Consider the following 20,015-nt stretch of genomic DNA (forward strand, 5'->3'; position numbering starts at 1 on the left):
AGTGAATGTGAGCAAATCTGATGGACATAGAGATTGCTATCTGGAGACCTTTCAAGGTGGCCTAGTTAGTGCACTGGACAGAATGTCGGGCCTGGAATTAGGAAGACTTGCATTAAAATCTGGCCTCAGATACCTACTGACTGTGTGACCCTGGACAATTCACTTAACCCTGTTTACTTCAGTTTTCTCATCTGTCAAATGGGCTGGAGAAGAAAATAGCAAACCACTCTAGTATCTTTGCCAAGAAAACCCCAAATGGGATTACAAAGAGTCGGATACAAGTGAATGACAAAAGCAACGTTTGGAGATTTGCAGTTGACCAAGGTTGTTTCTTAATAGTTTACAAGTCAACCTTACTGATCGGTGACTGCGTTTCAGATCCTATACACTTAATGAAACATTAGAGCCCTCGTACCAGCTATAATGAACTCCCTGAAGATAAACCTAATTTTAGAGTTCAGATTGAATCTACCCTCTGCTCATCTGGGGATTGAAGATAATGATACTCTATTATGGCCTCTGAATACTAGGAAATTTTATATCTAATTTTGAGTTGCCTAGGCAACACAAGGTTAGTTAAGGACCAAGTTTCAGTCTTGATTTTAAAAACTTAGTTCAGATACACTCCACACAAGTCCTACTCTGATGCCTCACCATGGCATGGACAACCCCTTGTTCTCAAAAATGATGCTGGCAGAGCATGATTGTGGCAGCTCTCATCAAGCATTATGAATATTTTATTCCAGAATTGAGAATCAGAAGCTGACCGACATCACCAAAAATGAAATTGGCGTATCCTAAAGGACAGATCCTAAAAGACTGGCCAAGTTCAGCCAGTGAGAACCAAGTTCAAGAAATGCTATGGAATTAGCAAAAAGAACAAAGAAAAGATATCATTGGATAAAATAATAGCAGCTCTCACCTTAGTTCTATAAACAAATCCCTGACTCAAAAAAAAATGGGAAATGGAAAGAAACAAAATCTGATTCTGTCCTTCCTTCCTTCCTTCCTTCCTTCCTTCCTTCCTTCCTTCCTTCCTTCCTTCCTTCCTTCCTTCCTTCCTTCCTTCCTTTCTTCCTTCCTTCCTTCCTTCCTTCCTTCCTTTCTTCCTTCCTTCCTTCCTTCCTTCCTTCCTTCCTTCCTTCCTTCCTTCCTTCCTTCCTTCCTTCCTTCCTTCCTTCCTTCCTTCCTTCCTTCCTTCCTTCCTTCCTTTCTTCCTTCCTTCCTTCCTTCCTTCCTTCCTTCCTTCCTTCCTTCCTTCCTTCCTTCCTTCCTCCCTCCCTCCCTCCCTTCCTCCCTCCCTTCTTTCCTTCCTCTCTTCTTTCCTCCCTCCCTTCTTTCCTTCCTCCCTTCTTTCCTCCCTCCCTTCTTTCCTTTTCTTTCTTTCCTTAAAAATCTTTACCTTTCATCCTGTCATCAATATTATGTGTTGGTTCCAAGGAAGAAGAGCAATAAGAACTAGGAAGTGGGGGTTAAATAACTTGCTTAGGATCACACAGCTAGGAAATGTTTGAGGCCGTATTTGAACTTAGGACTTCTTTTCTCTAGGCCTGGCACTTCTATCTACTTAGCTACCCAGCTGTCTCCCTATATCCTAATTTATTAAGTGGTTTCAATTCATTTCCTTTAAATAAACATTTATTAAGCCTACTATGTGCTAGACACTATGCTAATGAGACCAGAAACTGTATCAACAAAAACTTGATATTTATGCTGAGCAGAGACACATTTACCAAGGGCCACGTGACATGCACCATGAGACACATTATTGAGGGAGGAGGTTGATGATGTTGAATGGTGTCACCTCACGAGATAGCCAAAAGTCTGTAAGTGAGGCAAACCTGCTTGGAAACAAAACTTGGCATAAAGCCCACCTCAGACAGGACATCCCACGAGTGTGTAGAGATGGAAGTGGAAAGAAGACATTCATCAGATGTTAACTTGTCCTCAGCACCTAGTACAGAACCTCACACATGGTGAGAGCTTTATAAAGTTTACTGAAATGAACAGAATTGTGCCAGTCTACCTTCAGAGCCAAGATGAGTGGAACCATCACATTCTGACTTCATCATCTCTCTCCTCTTGTCAGGAAAGACTTTGAGACATGAAGAAATTACGAAGGAAAACTCATTTCATCAAAAACATATAGAAGAAATTTGTGTTGGCAGTGAGGGTTTTAAAGATTTCTAAAGATGTCAAAGGGCAGCTAGGTAGCCCAGTGGATAGAATGCCAAGCCTAGAGATGGGAGGTCCTGAGTTCAGACCTTGTCTTGGATACTTCCTAGCTGTATGATCCTGGGCAAGTCACTTAACCCAAGTGCCTAGCCCATACCACTTTGCCTTGAAACTGATACTCTGTATTGATTCCAAGATAGAAGGTAAATGTTAAAAAAAAAAACTCAAGGATAGGAAGTTTCAAAAAGAATGAAAAAGAACATGGATGGGATAGTACTTCCTCCCCTTCCTCCCCCCACAAGCCAAAGACTTCTGGAGGTGTTTTCATTTTGCATTGTGAGCTTGGCTGTTTTCACTGAGTGTAAGCATCCATTGGAGCATAAAACAAAGGAAAACCTTTGCTCTTTGAAGGTATTTGCCAGGATATCCTGTACAGAGTCCAATTCAAAGGATTATGCCACTAGTGAAGTTTTCCAGTACTTCTAATTGCAAATAACATTGTACTAATTGTACTGAGCCCTGGATTACTATAAAGTCTCATTAGTGAAGTTACAGAGCTATTCGAGATGGATCAGCCAAATGATCCACGCTGAATAAAACCAAAGCATAGGAACATGCAAATTGCCCAGCTTACAATATGCCATGGGATGGGAAGTAGTGAGTGAGTTCATCTCTCTGTGTCTGTGCCTTGGATGGGCTGTACAGGTAGGCTGTGAGCTTGGCTCAGAATTGACTAGGCCAGGGGGATTCAGATGGAGCACGTTCGGGAATTGATCCTGAGACATTTATTTTTAAGCTGTTACTTTCTTTTTAAATAATTAAGACAGAAGGGTAAATGATAGGCAGATGGGGCTAAGTGACTTGCTCAGGGTCACCCAGCTAGGAAGTGTCTGAGGCCAGATGTGAACCCTGAACCTCCAGGCTCTAGGCCTGGCTCTCTATCTATTATGCTACCCAGCTATCCCTGAGATATTCTTAAAAAAAAAAAATCCTTACTGCCTGTATTAGAATCAATACTGTATATTGGTTCCAAGGTAGAAGATGGGTAAGGCAATGGGTATTAAGTGACTTGCCCAGGGTCACACAGCTAGGAAATATGAGGCTAGATTTGAACCCAGGACCTCCCATCTTTAGTCCTGGCTCTCAAACCACTGAGTCACTTAGCTTTCTCTTTGTTACCAATGGTGCAATGGAAATCTGAATTGGAATTGGAATTAGGGGTTCCTGGACTAGAATTTTTCCTCAGCTGTTTCCTACCTTGGACCGTTGGCAATTTTCTGAACACTTCTTAGCCTCAGTTTCCTTGCCTCCGAATGAGGGATTTTGACTAGATGAGGTCCCCTGAGGTTCCTTCCAGCTTTAGATCTTTATGGTGCTGTAGTCCTGGTGATGCCATGTGCCTGAAACTCTTGGAATGCCATCATTTAAGACAGTTTACATTGTAGGAGATACCTAGGATGATGGAAAAGGATGTGTCCTGGAGTAAGTAGACCCTCAGTGACTTGTATAACTATAGAGGAGGGAGGTCCTAGGTTCAAATCTGGCCTTGGACACTTCTAGCCATGTGACCCTGGGCAAGTCCCTTAGCCTCCACTGCCTAGTGTAATGATTAAAATTTAGGGGAGATGGGGAGACTGAGGCATCTGAGGCAGGTAGAAATTAGTTTCTCTCTACAAGGAGTATTATATTTTTTAGAGGTTTATTAAAGGTTAAAGATTAAAAATATACAAGTAAAAAACATGTGCCTAGGCCAGAGGCCTAGACAAAATAACCTCACATCACGCAAGAGACGCTCCTGCTGCAAAACGCCATCCCAAAAAAGACAAAAAGCCTTTTCCTCAGTTTAAATCCCTTCTCGATCTCGGCCCAGGTGAGATTACAAGGCATTCTGGGGAAGTGGAGCAAAGGCTCATGGGGATTGTAGTCCTGTATTCGAGTCTATTTTTCACATTCCCCCGTGTGATCATTTGCAAAAAAATTAATTTTTTTCCAAAGGATCATGAAAACAAAATCAACTTAAAAGATTACAATAGTGTGAGGATAAGAGAAAAGAGAATAAAACCAATAATTTCTGAACACATTGACAAAAAGCCGTTAGGGGGCAGTCCCCTTTGGCATAAAAGTATACATACAAATAAATGTTCAATCAACCACACCCAAAGTTCAATTTTGTGCAACTTGTGGTCTGGAGGCTTCTTCATGGTGGCTTCTCCAACAGTTCAGTTCTGGATTCAGAGAAGGAGCATCTTCTTTACCTAAAATTCTTCTGAAAAGGAATTTAAACTTTGCAATTTAAATAATGATATTTTTTTTACATTCCCCCGTGTTGTGGGTGATTGAAAGATTCAGAATCAGTTAGGGATGCATGGCTGAGGTATGAGGTATATGAATCAATTGGCAGGAGATATTAAAAAGACATCAGAAAATCCAAAAGAAAAGAAAAATTTCTGGATGGAAATATAGACTATCAAAGTCTTATATGTAAAAATTCCAAGTAGAAGAAAAATAAATCTATAACAGGTCCTTCAATCAGGGCCCAATCAAAATGATCTAAGTAATGATGCATTTACCCAGTCAGTGCCAGGACTACAGAAAGGTACCACACTATGAGAGGCAGAAAAGGGGACCAGATTATAGGAGCCAAGGTTTCGGGGATACTGGTCTGTGAGTATCTTCAGAGTGAGTGTAGATACAAGGAAAGCCTATGTCTTAACACATGTTAAACATAGTAACCTTGAGTCTTCACACTAGGTTCAAGACCTTTGTATTGGCTTAGAAGTGCATCAATCCATCCTAGATTGGCCTTTCTTTGGCCCTATGAAATGGCTCTTGTGTGTAGCTCTTGTCCTGGAATCAGACAGAATCATTAAGCAAAGTCCCATAATTTATTTAAATAATTAGTGGCATCAGTTTCATAGTCGCAAGCTTTTTAGGGCATGCATTAGAAAATGTATCTTAAACTTGTAGCACTGAAAATCAAAAGGTTAAAGAAAATCTTAATACTGGTGACATGTGCTTCAAATATAAAAAGGAAAGAAAAAATAATTAAAAAACTGAAAAAGTATATTGCACATGCAAGAAAAATATAATAAAAGAGCTTTAAAAAATTCAAAAATATAGCTTATAACCATTGACACTCTGTGTCAGTTAAGAAAATATAAAATACAAGGCTTTCTCACCAAAAAATGAGATCCATTTCCTCTTTGTATCTGGCCATGATCACTGTGAGTAGAAGGCAAATGAATTGAACAAGGTTAACAATTTTTTCATCTTTAAAAATACAGTAGTACAAATATGTAGATATCAAAATCCCCAAAATTCTCAATAGCCCAATTAATTACAATAGCAAACAAACACACTTTCATATTTCACATAAGTTGCTGTGTGACATTTTTAAAACCTATGAATTGATGGACATTTGTCACAATTTTTACAAACGTAGCAATCTTTCAACCTTGGTAATAAACATATATATTTTTTAAAACAAAGTAAAACTCATCTTGGGTTAAGAACATAATCAAGAAATCTATATATCATTCTGGTGCAAGTAAAGTAGTGAGCTGAAGAGTATAAATAAAGGGTGCTCCTTTTGGAGGCTTTTCCCAAGGGTACAAATGCCCTGAAATTAACTGCCCAACTTCCATTCACATGTGGGAAGGTTGGGGGTTATAAAATACATTTCACTTCAGCTACTAGAATGGGCCTTACCTCGTGGTAGGGGCAGGCAAAAATAACCAGACTGTTAAAAAAAATTCCAAAATCATATTTAAAAAACCCTTAAAATCAAATCATTTGAGGTATTTAGCACATTAAATTTTCCAAAGGTTGTTAATACAATTATAACCAGTTCTGAAGTCCATCTATCCTCAGCAAAATAGAAAAAGGCTGTTTTTTCATATATGGGCTTATTCACAATATTTGTTCAACACAATTATAGGGGAAAAACAACAGAATTTCAAAATTCAGTACATTCAAAATAAATTCAATCAACCTTCAGTTCAAGCAGAATAATATTGAATTCAGTAATATATGAACTTAAAAATCACAAAGTTATATCTTAAACAAAACAATGCAATAGAATACAGAGATGTTTATAAACCATTGGAGTCTGAAATGCCTTAGAATGTAGCCTTTAGTCTCTTCAAAGTTCCTTGGGGTTTTTTTTTTTTGTTTGTTTGTTTGTTTTTCATTATCCATTTAAATGTCTATTGTCTGAAGGTAGAGTAGTAAAGGCTAGGCTATGGGGTTCAAGGGATCCGTCCAGGGCCCCACAGCTGGGAAGCATCAGAGGCCAGATTTTAGCTAGAGACCTCCCGTCTCTGGGCCTGGCTTCCAGTTCGCTGGGCCACCCATTTTCCTCCCCAAAGTTAAAGTTGAATCTTTGGGCTGAGTCTGCTCCCAGACAGGCAGGCAAAATCAATGAAATTGCCAGAAGAGTCAAAAATCCTTTTAAACAGCCCATTGCTATTAAGTTTCTGTTTGAAAAGATCTGTTTCTTCTCTTTAGTCTTTTCTGTCTTTCCCCTCTCTGATACCCCTGTGGCCAATACCCCCAGCCACGTGGAGGCTTAGCCTAAGGGAAAATTGCCCGGTCTCCTTTCCCTCTCTTCTCTCCCCTCCGCCCACGTGGCCAATACTGTTACCAGCTGGTCGCAATGAGTCCTGAGCGATCTGCTCCAAAGATCTGGGTGATGAGCCGGCTGGGGTCAGGCTCTTGGGTCTGGGGCGCAGAAATAGGCAGGCAGCCGGCCGGTGAGAGGCCAGGAGCAGGAGCGGCTGCGGGGGTGGTCAAGGCCGGGACCAGGTACCAGGTGAGGATGATCAGGGCTGCAGGCTGCAGGCTGCAGGCAGGAAGCGGCGGGCCGAGCCAGGTGGGGTGGGCAGCAGGTCTGGAGCCTGTAGCAGCTTTGCGAGGGTAGAAAACCTTGGCCAGAGAGATATGGCTCAAAAAAAATTTCTAGGTACTAGCTATTAAAACTGAATTTAAGATCAGAAAAGAAATCAGAAGACTGAGTTTTTTTCCCATTAGGTCGCCATAACTGTAAAGATTAAAATTTAGGGGAGAGGGGGAGACTGAGGCATCTGAGGCAGGTAGAAATTAGTTTCTCTCTGCAAGGAGTATTATATTTTTTAGAGGTTTATTAAAGGTTAAAGATTAAAAATATACAAGTAAGAAACATGTGCCTAGGCCAGAGGCCTAGACAAAATAACCTCACATCAGGCAAGAGACGCTCCTGCTGCAAAACGCCGTCCCAAAAAAGACAAAAAGCCTTTTCCTCAGTTTAAATCCCTTCTCGATCTCGGCCCAGGTGAGATTACAAGGCATTCTGGGGAAGTGGAGCAAAGGCTCATGGGGATTGTAGTCCTGTATTCGAGTCTATTTTTCACACTAGCCCTTACTCCTCTTCTGCCTTGGAACCCATGCAGTCCTGATTCTTAGAGGGAAAGGGAGAGTTTAAAAAAATAGAGAAGATTCCACCACATGGGAGACAGAACTTCATTCGGATGGGATAAGAATGAGGGATGATGAAGTGACTTTCCTTAGGTAGGTATTGACCCCCTCTTTTTTCTACTAAGTATACTGCAGTTCTTCTTTATTGCTTCTAATGATAAAATAAAAAAAAAAACAACAATTCTATTTAACATTTAAGTTCCTTTTACAGCCTGGCTGCAGCCTATCTTTCCAGGCTCATCAAACGTTACTCTCTTTCCCTCATTGCCGTACAGCAGAAGCTGCCTTTCCTCTGACTCCCAGCTCCATTCTTCTGTCCTGGCTTTTCCTAGGATGTGTTCCCTGCTTCCCTTTGCCCTGTAGAATTCCTCTGCTCCTTTCTAGGTATAGTTTAAACACCACTTCCCGATTCCTTCTAGTTATTTGTGCCTTCCCTCCCCAATTACCTGGGAATCAACCATGCTGTATTGATTCTCTTAAAAAAAAAAAAACCTTTACTTTCTATTGTAACAATTAAAAATGGGTTTGACAAATACAAGAATTAAAAACAATTATTGTGGGCACCGTTTATAAAATTAACTCTTAATTCACGAGGCTGTTAGCAGCTTTAGTAGGTTTATTACAGCAGGGTAGAGATAGTAAAAGGGGAAATGTAGGAAGGTGATAGGGCAATTGTCCAGCCCACCACTCTAAGTCTGCTCTGAAGAAATCTAGCTCATTCCCCAACAAAGTTCTAGTTTCCAGCCAGGTAAGCGGGAGAGTCTCAGGCTCCAAAGCAGAAGTCCTTCAATGCAGAACATCCTCCAATGCAGAAGAAGAGCCACGCAGAAGCATCCAATGCAGAGACACTAATGCAGAGGTCCTCCCTCAGCAAGAGCCACCAGTGCAGCAGAAACAGAAGAAGTCATTCAGAATGTTCTCGCCTGGCTTTTATAAGTTTTCTTCATGTCACTTCCTGTCTCCCTGGTTCCTCCTTCCTTTCACTGTGGGCCAGTCTATCACATTTCAGGAACCAATCAAAGTCTCTCAATTTGCCTAGCACTGTCCTGGGGTCAGTCTGTGGGATCCACTTCCCTTCTTCTGAGGGTGTGAACTCTTATCAAAAGGATTCACAAGTTCTTGACTGATTAAGTTAAAAGGGTGGAGCACTCTAAGTACTTAATTAAGATAAAAAAAATTGTCTTTCACACTGTCTTAGAATTGATACTAAGTATGAGTTCCAAGGCAGAAGAGTGATAAAGACTAGGCAATGGGGGTTAAGTGACTTACCCAGGAAGTATCTGAGTCTAGATTTGAACCCAGGATTTCCCTTCTCCAGGCCTGGAATTCTATTCCCTCAGCCACCTTGATTCTCTTTATATATTGTCCATTGTCACCCCTAGTAAAATGTTAACATGTTGCTTGGAGGGATTTTTTATATTTGTATTCCTAGGCCTTACAGAGTTTATGATATGCATAGTGGGTGCTTTATAGTGCTCATTGACTGACAACAGCATATGAAACCCAAGGGCTACCCTGGGTAGATAGTAGTAGTCTCTCGGTAACTGGATGACGATTGTCTTTGTGTGCTTTCATCTGTGATGTAGATGAGTGTGCACAAAGACACTTGTGTGTGAAGGAGATTTAATGGAAAAGTCGTTGCACAGGGACAGTCCCACTCTCTCGGCCTTGGAAGCCTGGGTCCAGTGGCACGAAAAGTCGTTACACCTGGAGACTTCCTCAGCTATATTGGATGGCCATGTTGTCTTTTGTGCTCCAACACGCCCTAAGCACTCCACAGTGCTTTGCTGTGTCGCCCTCTCAGCCGTTGAACCTTCTTGTTGGTTTCTTCTGTCTTTCGTCCGAAGCAGTCTTCACATGATGGGTGAGCAAAGCCCTGGTTCACCAGGGGTCGACGACTCGATGGCTACCCTCACAAGGTTTAGCTGGCCTGTCGAAGCTGTTGCCCGGGGTGTGGCCGCTGCCGCATGCTAGCAGCTACTGGGAGCCACAAGTGAGAGCTGGGTGTCAGGTGGGGGTCAGAGGTTGGAGAGCTGCCCTAAGAGGGCACGACAAGCCCTCCATACCAGAGATACTACCCCTCCCTGAGCACCCCATATACCTGGGTAGATAGAAATCATTAAAAACCCCAAGGGAAGGCCTCTAGCACATCATGTAGAACCTCTGATGGGCTTAAGGAAAGAGTCATAGAGTCTCAGGGTTGAAAAGAATCTTTGGGGGAAGGCTTGGTGGCTGGGTGGCTCAGTGGATTGAGAGTAGGCCTAGAGATAGGAGGTCCTGGGTTCAAATATGACCTTGAACACTACATAGCTGTGTGACTCTGGGCAAGTCACTTAACCCCCATTGCTTAGCCCTTACCTCTCTTCTTTCTTGGAATTCTTAGTATTGATTCTAAGATGGAAGATAAGTATTTAAAAAAAGAAAAGAACCTTGTTATCATCAGGTCTAGCTTATACAGAGGCAGAAATTCCTATACACTACCTAGCAAAATGGTCAACCCAGCCTTGTGCCAACATGTATAGTAAGCTAAGGTAGCATATTCATTTTTTTGACATGTCTGATTGTTAGGAAATTTGAACTGAAATCTGCCTTTTTGCAGTTTTATGGGTCTAGCAGAGCTCTTCTTCCTGGCAGTCCATACATAGCTAAACATCTCTGGTTCTGTTAATCAATCCTTGTATGGTTTTGTGAAAAAGAGAAAGAGAAGAAAGAAAGAAGGAAAACTGAAGGAGGAAGGAAAGAAGGGAGGAGAATTGATAGGCTCTAGTTCAAAGTTTGCCTTTGATTGCTGTCAGAGTTAAGAGATGGTTAGTGACACTCATTACATCCATGAGCCAGTGTGACTTCATCAAAACCAGGTAATTCTAGGCTGAACTTTCTCATCTTTTGACATTGTTATTGTGGCTTGATTAGGGGTAGGTTGTAGACACAGTTTATCTACATTTTTGGTAAAGCATTTGAAAAAGTCTTCGTTGCTCTTTTTGTGGAAAAGATGGAGTGGTGTAGACTAGGTAACAACTAGGTGAACACTAGTTGCATTTATAGGTGTTTGAATGACCATATCCAAAGAGTTGTGTTTTTTTTTTTGTCAGCCTGAGGACACTCTAGTGGAGTGTCCGGGGATCTGTGCTGTTTAACATTTTCATCAGTGATTTGGAAAGAGAAAAAATAAAAGAACATATTCATCAAATTTGCAGATGACACAAAGTCAAGGATTGATAGTTGGGAGATTGTGTATACTCTAGTAGGAAGCTCTGGTTCTAGGTCCAGAGGAAACTTGCTTTCAAATCCTGTCTCCAATTTAACTCACTATCTATGTGGCTTTCAACAAATCACTGACTTTTGCTGGACCTCAGCTTCTTCATCTGTGAATGAAGGAATGGAAGACTTGGCCTCTGAGGTCTTGTCATGTTTCACCCGACTCTGTCCCATGGCCCTAACACACTGGATATCAAGATCCAAATTTGATCTCAACAGATCTTAACTTTAGGGTGAATCTAATAAGATGAAATGTGCCAAGGACAGATGTGAAGTCTTTTATTTGGGTTAAAAAAGGTCAACCTCACATGTACAAGATAGCTGAGCTGTGGCTGGATAGCTATTTGTCTGAATAAGATTTTGGGGTTTTAGTGGACGTCAAGCTCAACACGAGCCAATATTGTGATGTGGAAGCATACCCCCCCCCCCCAAATAATGTAATCTTAGGCTACGTTAGGAGAGGCAGACGAATGAGAGTGAGGGAGTTGAGAGTCCTGCTCTACTTTGCCTTGGCAGACATCATCTGGACTATTTACTTTTTAGGAAAAATCTCCAGGAAGTTAAAAGTATTGGGAGAAAATGGAGGATCCCAGAAGGCCCCAAATTTTGGTTTGGGGAGAGCAGTATGAGATGAGGATAACTGATACCAGAGAGAAGGCAGGGCCAGCTACGTTATTTTGAGTCTGTTTCCTTTAGAAAGGAGAATGGCCTTAGTCCTGGGAATGCCCGACCAGGGGGGTGATAGCCATAATAAACAAGAAGGTTCTAAGAAAGTACTCATCTGCCTTTGTTAAATTCAAGCCTCTTTGGCCCAGATGTGCTGCATTCTCCAATTGTGAAAGAGCTGACAGATGTGATGGCTGAGTCATTGTCAGGCCTATTGGAAAGATTATGGATCATGGGAGAGGTGCCACGAAATGGGAGAAGAGCCAATGTCTCTGTTTTCAAATAAAAGGGAAGACAACAGAGTCTGTCAACTATAGGCCAGTGAGTTTGACTTCCATTCTTGGGAAAATTCTAGAAGAGATCATCGAAGAGATGGTGAATGTCTAGAACGTTAAGCAATGATGACAAAGAGTCAGTACATCTTCATCAAGAGTGGTCATGGGGGCAGCCAGGTGGCTCAGTAGATAGGGCGCCAGGCCTGCAGACATGGGAGGGTCCTGGGTTCAAATGTGCCCTCACGAAATTCCTAGCTATGTGACTTTGGACAAATGACTCAGTGCCATTTACCTAACCCTTACTACTCTTCTGCCTTGAAACCAATACTTTGTTTCAATTCAAAAACAGAAGGTAAGAGTTTAAAAAAAGTAAGTCATACCAGGCTAACCACGTTTCCCTTTTTGAAAGATAAACGTCTTGCCTGTGGGTACAAAAAGTCAACTTCACTAGTATAAAATGGGGGAGACACAGAAAAATGAGTGCTAGAGGGAACTCGCCAAAAGCTAATTTAGGTTTGATATTAGGAAACGCTTCTTAACAAGTAGAGCCCTCCAAAAGTTCCGTAGAGTGCCTTGAAAAGGGGGGGCTGTTAGGTAAAGGCAGAAGGGCCATTTGTGGAGTACGTATTGGGGGATTACGTTTGTTTTTGGCTGGCATGACGTGGTCTCTGACTACGTTCTGTGGTTTTGTGACTCCGTCCACGCATGACGACCTTCAGCCTGTCAATGACTATTGAAAGATAAAAGAGATTACTTGAGGCACATGGAAGTTAATGACTTGTCCAGAGTCAATGACTGCGTGGCACCTTTTTGCAGCTGATGATTCCATGGCCCTGGACATGACGTGAGAAGGCAGGGAGGGATGGGTGCTCGTACCAGGGGAGACAGTCAGCACACAGATGAGATCAGGGCTTTGTGCAGTTACCTCCATCTGTTAAGCACCCAGCACGAGGAAAACCACTTAACCAAAGAAGCCAGGAGGAAAAAATCCTTGTTAGAGCAGCTAGATGTTTACCAGGGATGAATGGAGGACACCAGCTTTTGCCGCCACACAGCCTCTCCCCCAGAACAGAACTCATTTCTCGATGGACCCTGCGTTGCTCCTGCCTCACGGGGGTGGGGCACATGTCTGTGGCATTTCAGTTCACTGCATTGGGCATTTTTCAGTGGCTCCCCTGTTTGGGGGACCAGCTGTAAAGATGAAATGGTCCCTGATTGTTAAAAGCTCATTATGAAATACAGATTCTTCTGTTTGGCGTTTAAAGCTCTTTATAGCCTGTCTCCATCCTCCATTTCCAGGTGAAATGTTCATTACTCCCCTTTACTCCTATGTGTCTGAGCCACACTTTCCTGCTTGGCTATTCCTTGTGCATAATATCCTATCTCCCATCTCTGAGCCTTTGCACAGGCTGTCTGTCCTCTGTAACTGGAACACATTTCAGTCTACACTTGATGTATTGAACTGCATCACCACAGGAAAAAAGGATTCCATCAGTGAATTAAAAAAAAAAGAGATTCTATCTTGGCACTTCCAGGAACATCCCGAGGCTCCACAGGGAATCCAGTTATAATTTCTTCACAAATATGTAGGTAGTTTTGAGCTAGAGGAGGTACTTACTGTATGAAGGGAAGTAATTTGTCTTAGACTTGCTGCTGCTAATAGAGACTCCAAAGTGTCTCCATCTTTGGAGAGGCCAGGCAGCAGGCAGTCTCATTCTCCCTCTTCCCTGCAACCCATCCTTTTCCTCTCTCAGCATAGAGTACATTGTGATCAGTTTTATTCTGTAGTGTCCCATCGTCTACCAGATAACCTCATATAGGACCAATGGCTAGCTGATTGGAGAAGTCAGCCTGGAATTTTGCACCAGATAGAGAAGGGATCAATTTGTTTACGATTCAGAATTCCTAGAGACTTACTTATTAACTGAGAGGCGACTTCTCATATGGAGGAGAGCAGAGGCTTCTTTTCTAAGACATGGGTCAAAAATTTTTGTTTAAAGATGACTTTTATTATAAAAATGAATCATATGGAAATAGGTATTGAGTGATAACACATGTATAACCCAGTGGAATTGCTTGTCAGCTCTGGGAGGGAGGAGGGAAGGGAGAGAACCTGAAACATGTAACCATGGAAAAATACTTAAAAATAAATAAATTGAAAAAAATTTGTTTAGAAAAAAGTGATTGATATTCAAGATTATCTGCTGTGTTCTTTAAGTGGTGTTTCTGTTCTTCTCTATACGTTCCCCCCTAGATTATAAGCTCCCCAAGGCCTGAGCCTCCCCCTTTTCATCTTGGAATGCCCAGTCCCTAGCACGGTGCCTTGGCCATAGGAATGGGGTCTAGACCTGTAATTTCAGTGTTACAGGGAATTCCCAGTGAGGGAATGCCCTCTATCAGTACACATCAGCAATTTTTCAGTAACTTGCTTAGAACACTGAGAGGATTAATAACTTGCCCAAGGTCACAGGACTAGTATTTGTCCAAAGGCAATATATAAACCCAGGTCTTTCAGACTTTGAGGCCAGTTCTCTGTCCCCTCCTCCACATGGCCTTGTATATAATCGATACTTAATAAAGTTTATTAAATTGAATGCTGCTGAGAGAGCTTCTCCTTCCAGTAAAAAAACAGAATTTGGGAAGAGAGTCTGTTAGAAAATTGAGGATTGCCTGTATTGCTTAATTTAATCAATCAATAATAGTTAAACTAAGGAGCAGTTGTTGACATTCTTTTGAATCAAAGAAACCTTTTTCTCTTTCTCTTTCCTGCAAATGCTTCTACCACCTCTTCCTTGTTGTATCTAGAATCAGTTGGCAGTCCCTCTCCTTTGGCTGATCCAGTTAGAAGGTGACAAGAAGTCTTTGGTATTTCTGTCCCCTTTTGGGTCAATTTCCTTGTGTTCCTTTTCTAGGAGTTCCTGGTGTGAAAGCCGAACGCTTAGAGGAAGGCCTACAGGTGAAACATTGTGCCCTGTCGCTTGTAGGAGAGCCCATCATGTACCCAGAAATCAACGGCTTCTTGAAACTGCTACATCAGCATAGAATTTCCAGCTTCCTGGTTACCAATGCTCAGTTTCCTACAGAGATCAGGTGAGCAATGTTTGGGATGGTGATTATTCAGGCACCTTAAGTGTAGCCAGGCTTGCCAATCAAATCTGCATTTGATTGATGAGTGACTGGGAGTGTCCAAACTCTGATTAAGCCATCTCAGTAGCAAATGGGATATCTGTTCAATATAGAATGCATGAGAAAATGACTTGATTTCTTTCTTTAAAAAAAAAAAGTAATTTAAGAATTTATTGATTTGGGCTTTTTTCATCCCTGCTCTTTTTTAGTTACTTTGCTTTCCTTGCCTCTAATTTACCATCTCTTTTAAGCCAAACCTACTGAGTGATGCCTTTATTGGATGGCATCTGCAACATTCTGAATCTATAGTCCCCTGCCTCTATCCCTTCTTAATCTCCCTGTTTCTCATTGCTATCTCTCTGAGGAAGGAAAGGAGAGAAGTGCATTCTTCATCTTTGTTGGGGTCAAGATCGGCTATTCTAGTGATAAATCATTTTAAGGTTCTTTTCATTTACAGCATTACGAATCATTGCATATGTATATATGATGCGCATATGTCATTTTTCAGGATTTTGAATCAATATTTGGTTTAATATTTTCCTCCTCATCATTTTGGCTTATTTGTCTTGTAATCTCCATATCCTAATCAAATTTGGTTGTTTTTCCCACCTTGGCTTAATTTCAGAGCAGCAAATTTCTCTCCAGAAATGATAGTAGTGATTGATATCATGAGTTTAGTGGTATATGGCATACATTCTGTTCCTGGGTTTATTATGTTTAGAGAGTGGGAACATTTTAGCCTCCCAACTTCCTAGGCAAAAAAGGAGGGAAAATCCATATCTTTTATGCCACTAAATACCTAGAACTCTGGCAGAATTAGAATCTTGTTAAAACTAAATGAATGAATGAAGCTTTTATTCAGCACTTACTTTGTGCAAAGCATTTTTTTTTAACCCTTAATTTTCTGTCTTGGTAACAACTCTTATACCGAAGGGCAAAGGGAAGGCAAGCAAATATTAGTGACTTGCCCAGGGTTTGCATAGCCTGGGAAGTGTCTGAAGTCAGATTTGAATACACATTTTTATAGAAGAAAGAGCCATCCAGTGAAAATTAGCATTTAATTCTACCCATCCTTTGGTGATTGTAGTATTTGCCCATAAAATGTCTGATCTATTTAAAAAAAAGAAATTCAACTTTCTCCGTAAGAAAAGTAACTTGCTGTTTTTAAGGAAGAGAATTTTAACGGACCCTCACTTCTTCCTGCTGTGTTTGGTCAGCATATGATTAGACTGTCTCTATAATAATCTCTATTAAGTTATCTCTGTAATGTAGCAAGGATTATATTATAGTAAAGAAACTGCTGCTCAAATTAAAAAAATGGGGGCTTTTGGTAAATATACAAAATGACTACTTTTGTCACATCTTTTTGGTCCACATTTCTTGTATGCACTTCTTTTTATAATTTTAAAAATACTCATTTTTCGAAATCATTAAATACATTTTGTATGTCTGGCCAAAAGAGCAATAGAACTCCTTGAAACATGATTTATTCTTTTAATATTTGGGGGGACGGGTAGACAAATGATTTTTATAAGCAAGAGCATTATGCTCTAACAGAATAATATGAGGTCAATTTTGAATTTAATGAAAGATTTTTTTTGTTGTTGTTGTTGGGTGAGGTCTGGACCTATGATTTTATTGATGTGGGGCGCTCTTGGTTTAAACACTCCCTCCACTGAGGCTGATCGGCAGCTAGTGATAAATTAGTTCATTGAATTTATGGCATTAAGCCCGAAGTTTCTGCTCTTTGGATTCTCAGGAAACTGGCTAGACTTTGCTCAAATAAGGATGGAAAGACTTGCTTCGGCAGCATGCAGAAAACAGCTCAGGCTGTGAGTCTTAATGAGTATTTCTATTAAACTGAATGTCCCTGTTCATTGGCTTTTAGAATCTTGCTCCATGCTGGTGTTGTAAAATTCTGTAGGGCAGCCCTCCCAGTAGCCTGTATAAAAATTAATTAGTGTTCAGTGCCAACATGAGCCCCTTCATGCAGTTGGTGATTCTGGTGCCTTTTTGGGGGTGGGTATTTGTGGATGTGGCATGTTTTATTTTTATGTATTTTAAAAAAAATCTACATTTTGGGGGGGGGAATTGGGGGTGGCTCGTATGGTATAATTTCCATAATTCTTTTAAAAGTTTCTTGGGGAAGCTCAGACTAGTGCCAGCAAAGCAGAGCAGGAAAAAGCCCATCAACTCTTCTCGTTTGGGTGGCGTTTAACAAAACCACTTCCTGAGAAGCCTGCACTATACTTGGTTGGGGGAAAGGATTCATATTGGGTATACTAACTGACCACCCCGCAAGCCTACAACCTGAAAGATCAAAGGCTCCTGTGTCATTCTATTTAATAAGCATTTAAGCCTTGGCAAGGCTAGAATAGGGAAAGGCTTTTTTCATAAGCTTCTAACATTTCTTGTGGCTTGATCAGGTTCAAAATGATTTATTTATTATTATTTTTTAAACCTTTACCTTCTCCTTTTTTTCCTTTAAACTCTCACCTTCCCTCTTAGATTTGGTGCTGTGTATTGGTTCCAAGGCAGAAGAGAGGACTAGCCAATGGAAGTTAAGTGACTTGCCTAGGGTCACACAGTTAGGAGGTATCTGAGGTCAGATTTGAACCTAGGACTTCCCATTTCTAGGCCTGACTCTCAATCCACCAAGCCAACTAGCTGCCTACTACCTTCCATCTTAGAATCAATCATAAGTAATCAGTTCCAAGGCGGAAGAGTGTAAAGGCAATGCATTTGGGGTTAAGTGACTTGTTCAGGGTCACACAACTAGGCCAAATTGAAACCCAGGACCTCCCATCCAAAGCTATTAATTTTATCCAAGCTTTGATTAAGTCAAAGTAGTGTGAAACCACAGCTTCTGCAGGCCTCGGTGCTTTTTTCTTTTTTTCGGAGGGGCCTTAATCCAGGGTCTGTAAACTTTGTTTTTAATGTTTCGATAACTGTACTTCAGTGTCTTTGGTTTCCTCTGTGATCCTCTGCATTTCATGAATGCTTCAGAAATGCTTGTGCTTGGACCGCGCGTCACGCCTGCTCCCAGGTCTCCATTCTGCCTCCCTGAGGAGTGGATGCCCTGACTCACTGATGCCTCGGGGGGCAGATACTGGGAGTGGGCCCAGCCTGTCCCTGGGAGCCCCTGCCACGGCCCTCCCTGCTAGCTAAGCGTTTCCCTCTGAAATCCCAACTCAGAGCCGAAAGCTTTCTCTGGGGACGATTGCCTTGAGGGATGCCTCTGACAGGTATGGAACAGCGGAGCCTTTGGCCTAGAGGCAGGGCCCTGCTGGGGATGTCCTCTCCTTTCTGGTGGATATTGTGGGGTCACCGTGTCCCTCCGTGCAGCGAGAACCAGACTGAGGCCTCCGTGCCCACAGGCGCAGGCAGGGGCAGGGGTAGGCAGGTTCGTAGGTAGGAAGTTGGCATGTCTTAGGCTGTCTGGGTTGAGGGCCTTCGTGCTAGTTGGGTCTCTGGGACATTTTATTTTTATTTATTGATTTTTCCTATAATTTATTTTTCTTTATTTTTTTTTCAGATTTCATGTATTTATTGTTTTTTTTAACCCATACCTTTTGCCTTAGAATCAATACTACGTAGTGTTCCAAGGCAGAAGAGTGGTAAGGACTAGGCAATAGTTAAGTAAGTGACTTGCCCAGGGCCACGCAGCTAGGAATTGTCTGAGGCTGGATTTGAACCCAGGACTTCCTGCTTCGAATCCTGGCTCTTAATCCATTGAGCTATCCAACTGCCCCCATATATTGATTTTGAAAAGTAGCATGTGCTGCCTTTTGTTTTGATCTCATTGTCATTTCTTAGCATTCTACTAGCCTTCCCTGCTCCTGAGACCACAACATATAAGCTAAAGCATTGCCATAGAGCTTGTGGCTGCTCCCTGGAAGCCCCGTGAGGGCAGGAACTGTTCTTTTTCATTGTATTCCCATGCCAGCAAAGTGACCGGCACAGCGTAGATACCTAATAAATGCATATTTATTGACTGACGGACCTTGCCACTGAGAGAGTGGCCCTCAGTCTAAGCCGGCTGCCTTGTGGTGGTGTTTTTCTTTGTATTGTCATCATGTGAGTACTCTTCTCCTGGTTCTGCTTAGCTTTTCTCTTTTAACGTTAATTTTATTGGTCTCTTTTATTTTAAACCACCCGCGGTTTCCTTCTCCTTCTCCCAGAGAGCAGACCTGTGTAACAAAGAGGAAAAAAGAGGGTAAGAATAATTCAGCAAAACTAAGCAATGAACTGAAAACGTCTGACATTGTGTGGCATCTTCCGCCTCTGTGGTCCCCACCTCTGGAAAAAGAGCTCTTCCTGGGGCTCAGATTGTCCTTCACGATTGACGAAATCTGCTTTGGCCGTTTTGCTGTTCTTTTCCCCATTTACGATATTTGCTCACTAGCTCTGCTTACTTTCCTCTGCATCGTTAGTCATCTACAAGTCTCTGAAGCTTCTCTGCATTCTTCGCGTGGGACCATTTTATGGCACTGTGGGGTCCAGGGACTTTCTCCTTACCTCCACCTCATCGAGGCCCTCTTTCCACCTTTACCTTGGAGCCTTTCTCCTCCTCCTTACTGCTACTCCCTGTCCTCCCTCTCAGACTCCAGGTGTTTATTTTTATTTAGTCTCTTCTGTTTCCATATGACCCAGAGTCTCACTACCTCCCCCTTGAGAATGCAAGCTATTCAAGAGTGAGATGGTTAGCACTTGACCTCGTGTCCCCAGTGGCTGGCACACACAAATACTTGATAAATTCCTTATTGATTAGCTGATTTTTATTCTCATTGCTGTCATTTTACAATAGAACCTCTTTACCACCAGCTTGGAGAGCACTGCTGTGCCCTCCTAGCTTGCATCCCCTCCTCTGGCCTCCCCTTCTGATCTGTCCTCTGCCCAACGGCCATATGATGTTTTCTTGGGCTCAGATCTGATTGTGCCATTCCTTACGCTCTGAACCTTTCAGGGGCTCCCTTTGCCCCACAGAATCAATCCCAGGCTCTAGTCTGGCCTTCCAAGGGCCCCCTCCCCTCTCTATTTTATAGACTGGTCAAACTGGATGAA

At 42.0% G+C, this 20,015-nt stretch overlaps 1 protein-coding gene across 1 annotated transcript in view; it reads left to right on the top strand.

Annotated features, from left to right (window-relative positions):
- The window catches only part of LOC100010958 (S-adenosyl-L-methionine-dependent tRNA 4-demethylwyosine synthase TYW1), a 252,040-nt gene that overhangs the window by 93,696 nt on the left and 138,329 nt on the right, over positions 1-20,015 (top strand). The window contains exon 12 of the mRNA XM_007485684.2: positions 14,738-14,915. Within this exon, the coding sequence (XP_007485746.2) occupies positions 14,738-14,915 (178 nt within the window). The remainder of the gene's footprint in view (positions 1-14,737; positions 14,916-20,015) is intronic.

This window comes from Monodelphis domestica, chromosome 2, assembly GCF_027887165.1.
Source record: "Monodelphis domestica isolate mMonDom1 chromosome 2, mMonDom1.pri, whole genome shotgun sequence".
Taxonomy (NCBI): Eukaryota; Metazoa; Chordata; class Mammalia; order Didelphimorphia; family Didelphidae; genus Monodelphis; species Monodelphis domestica.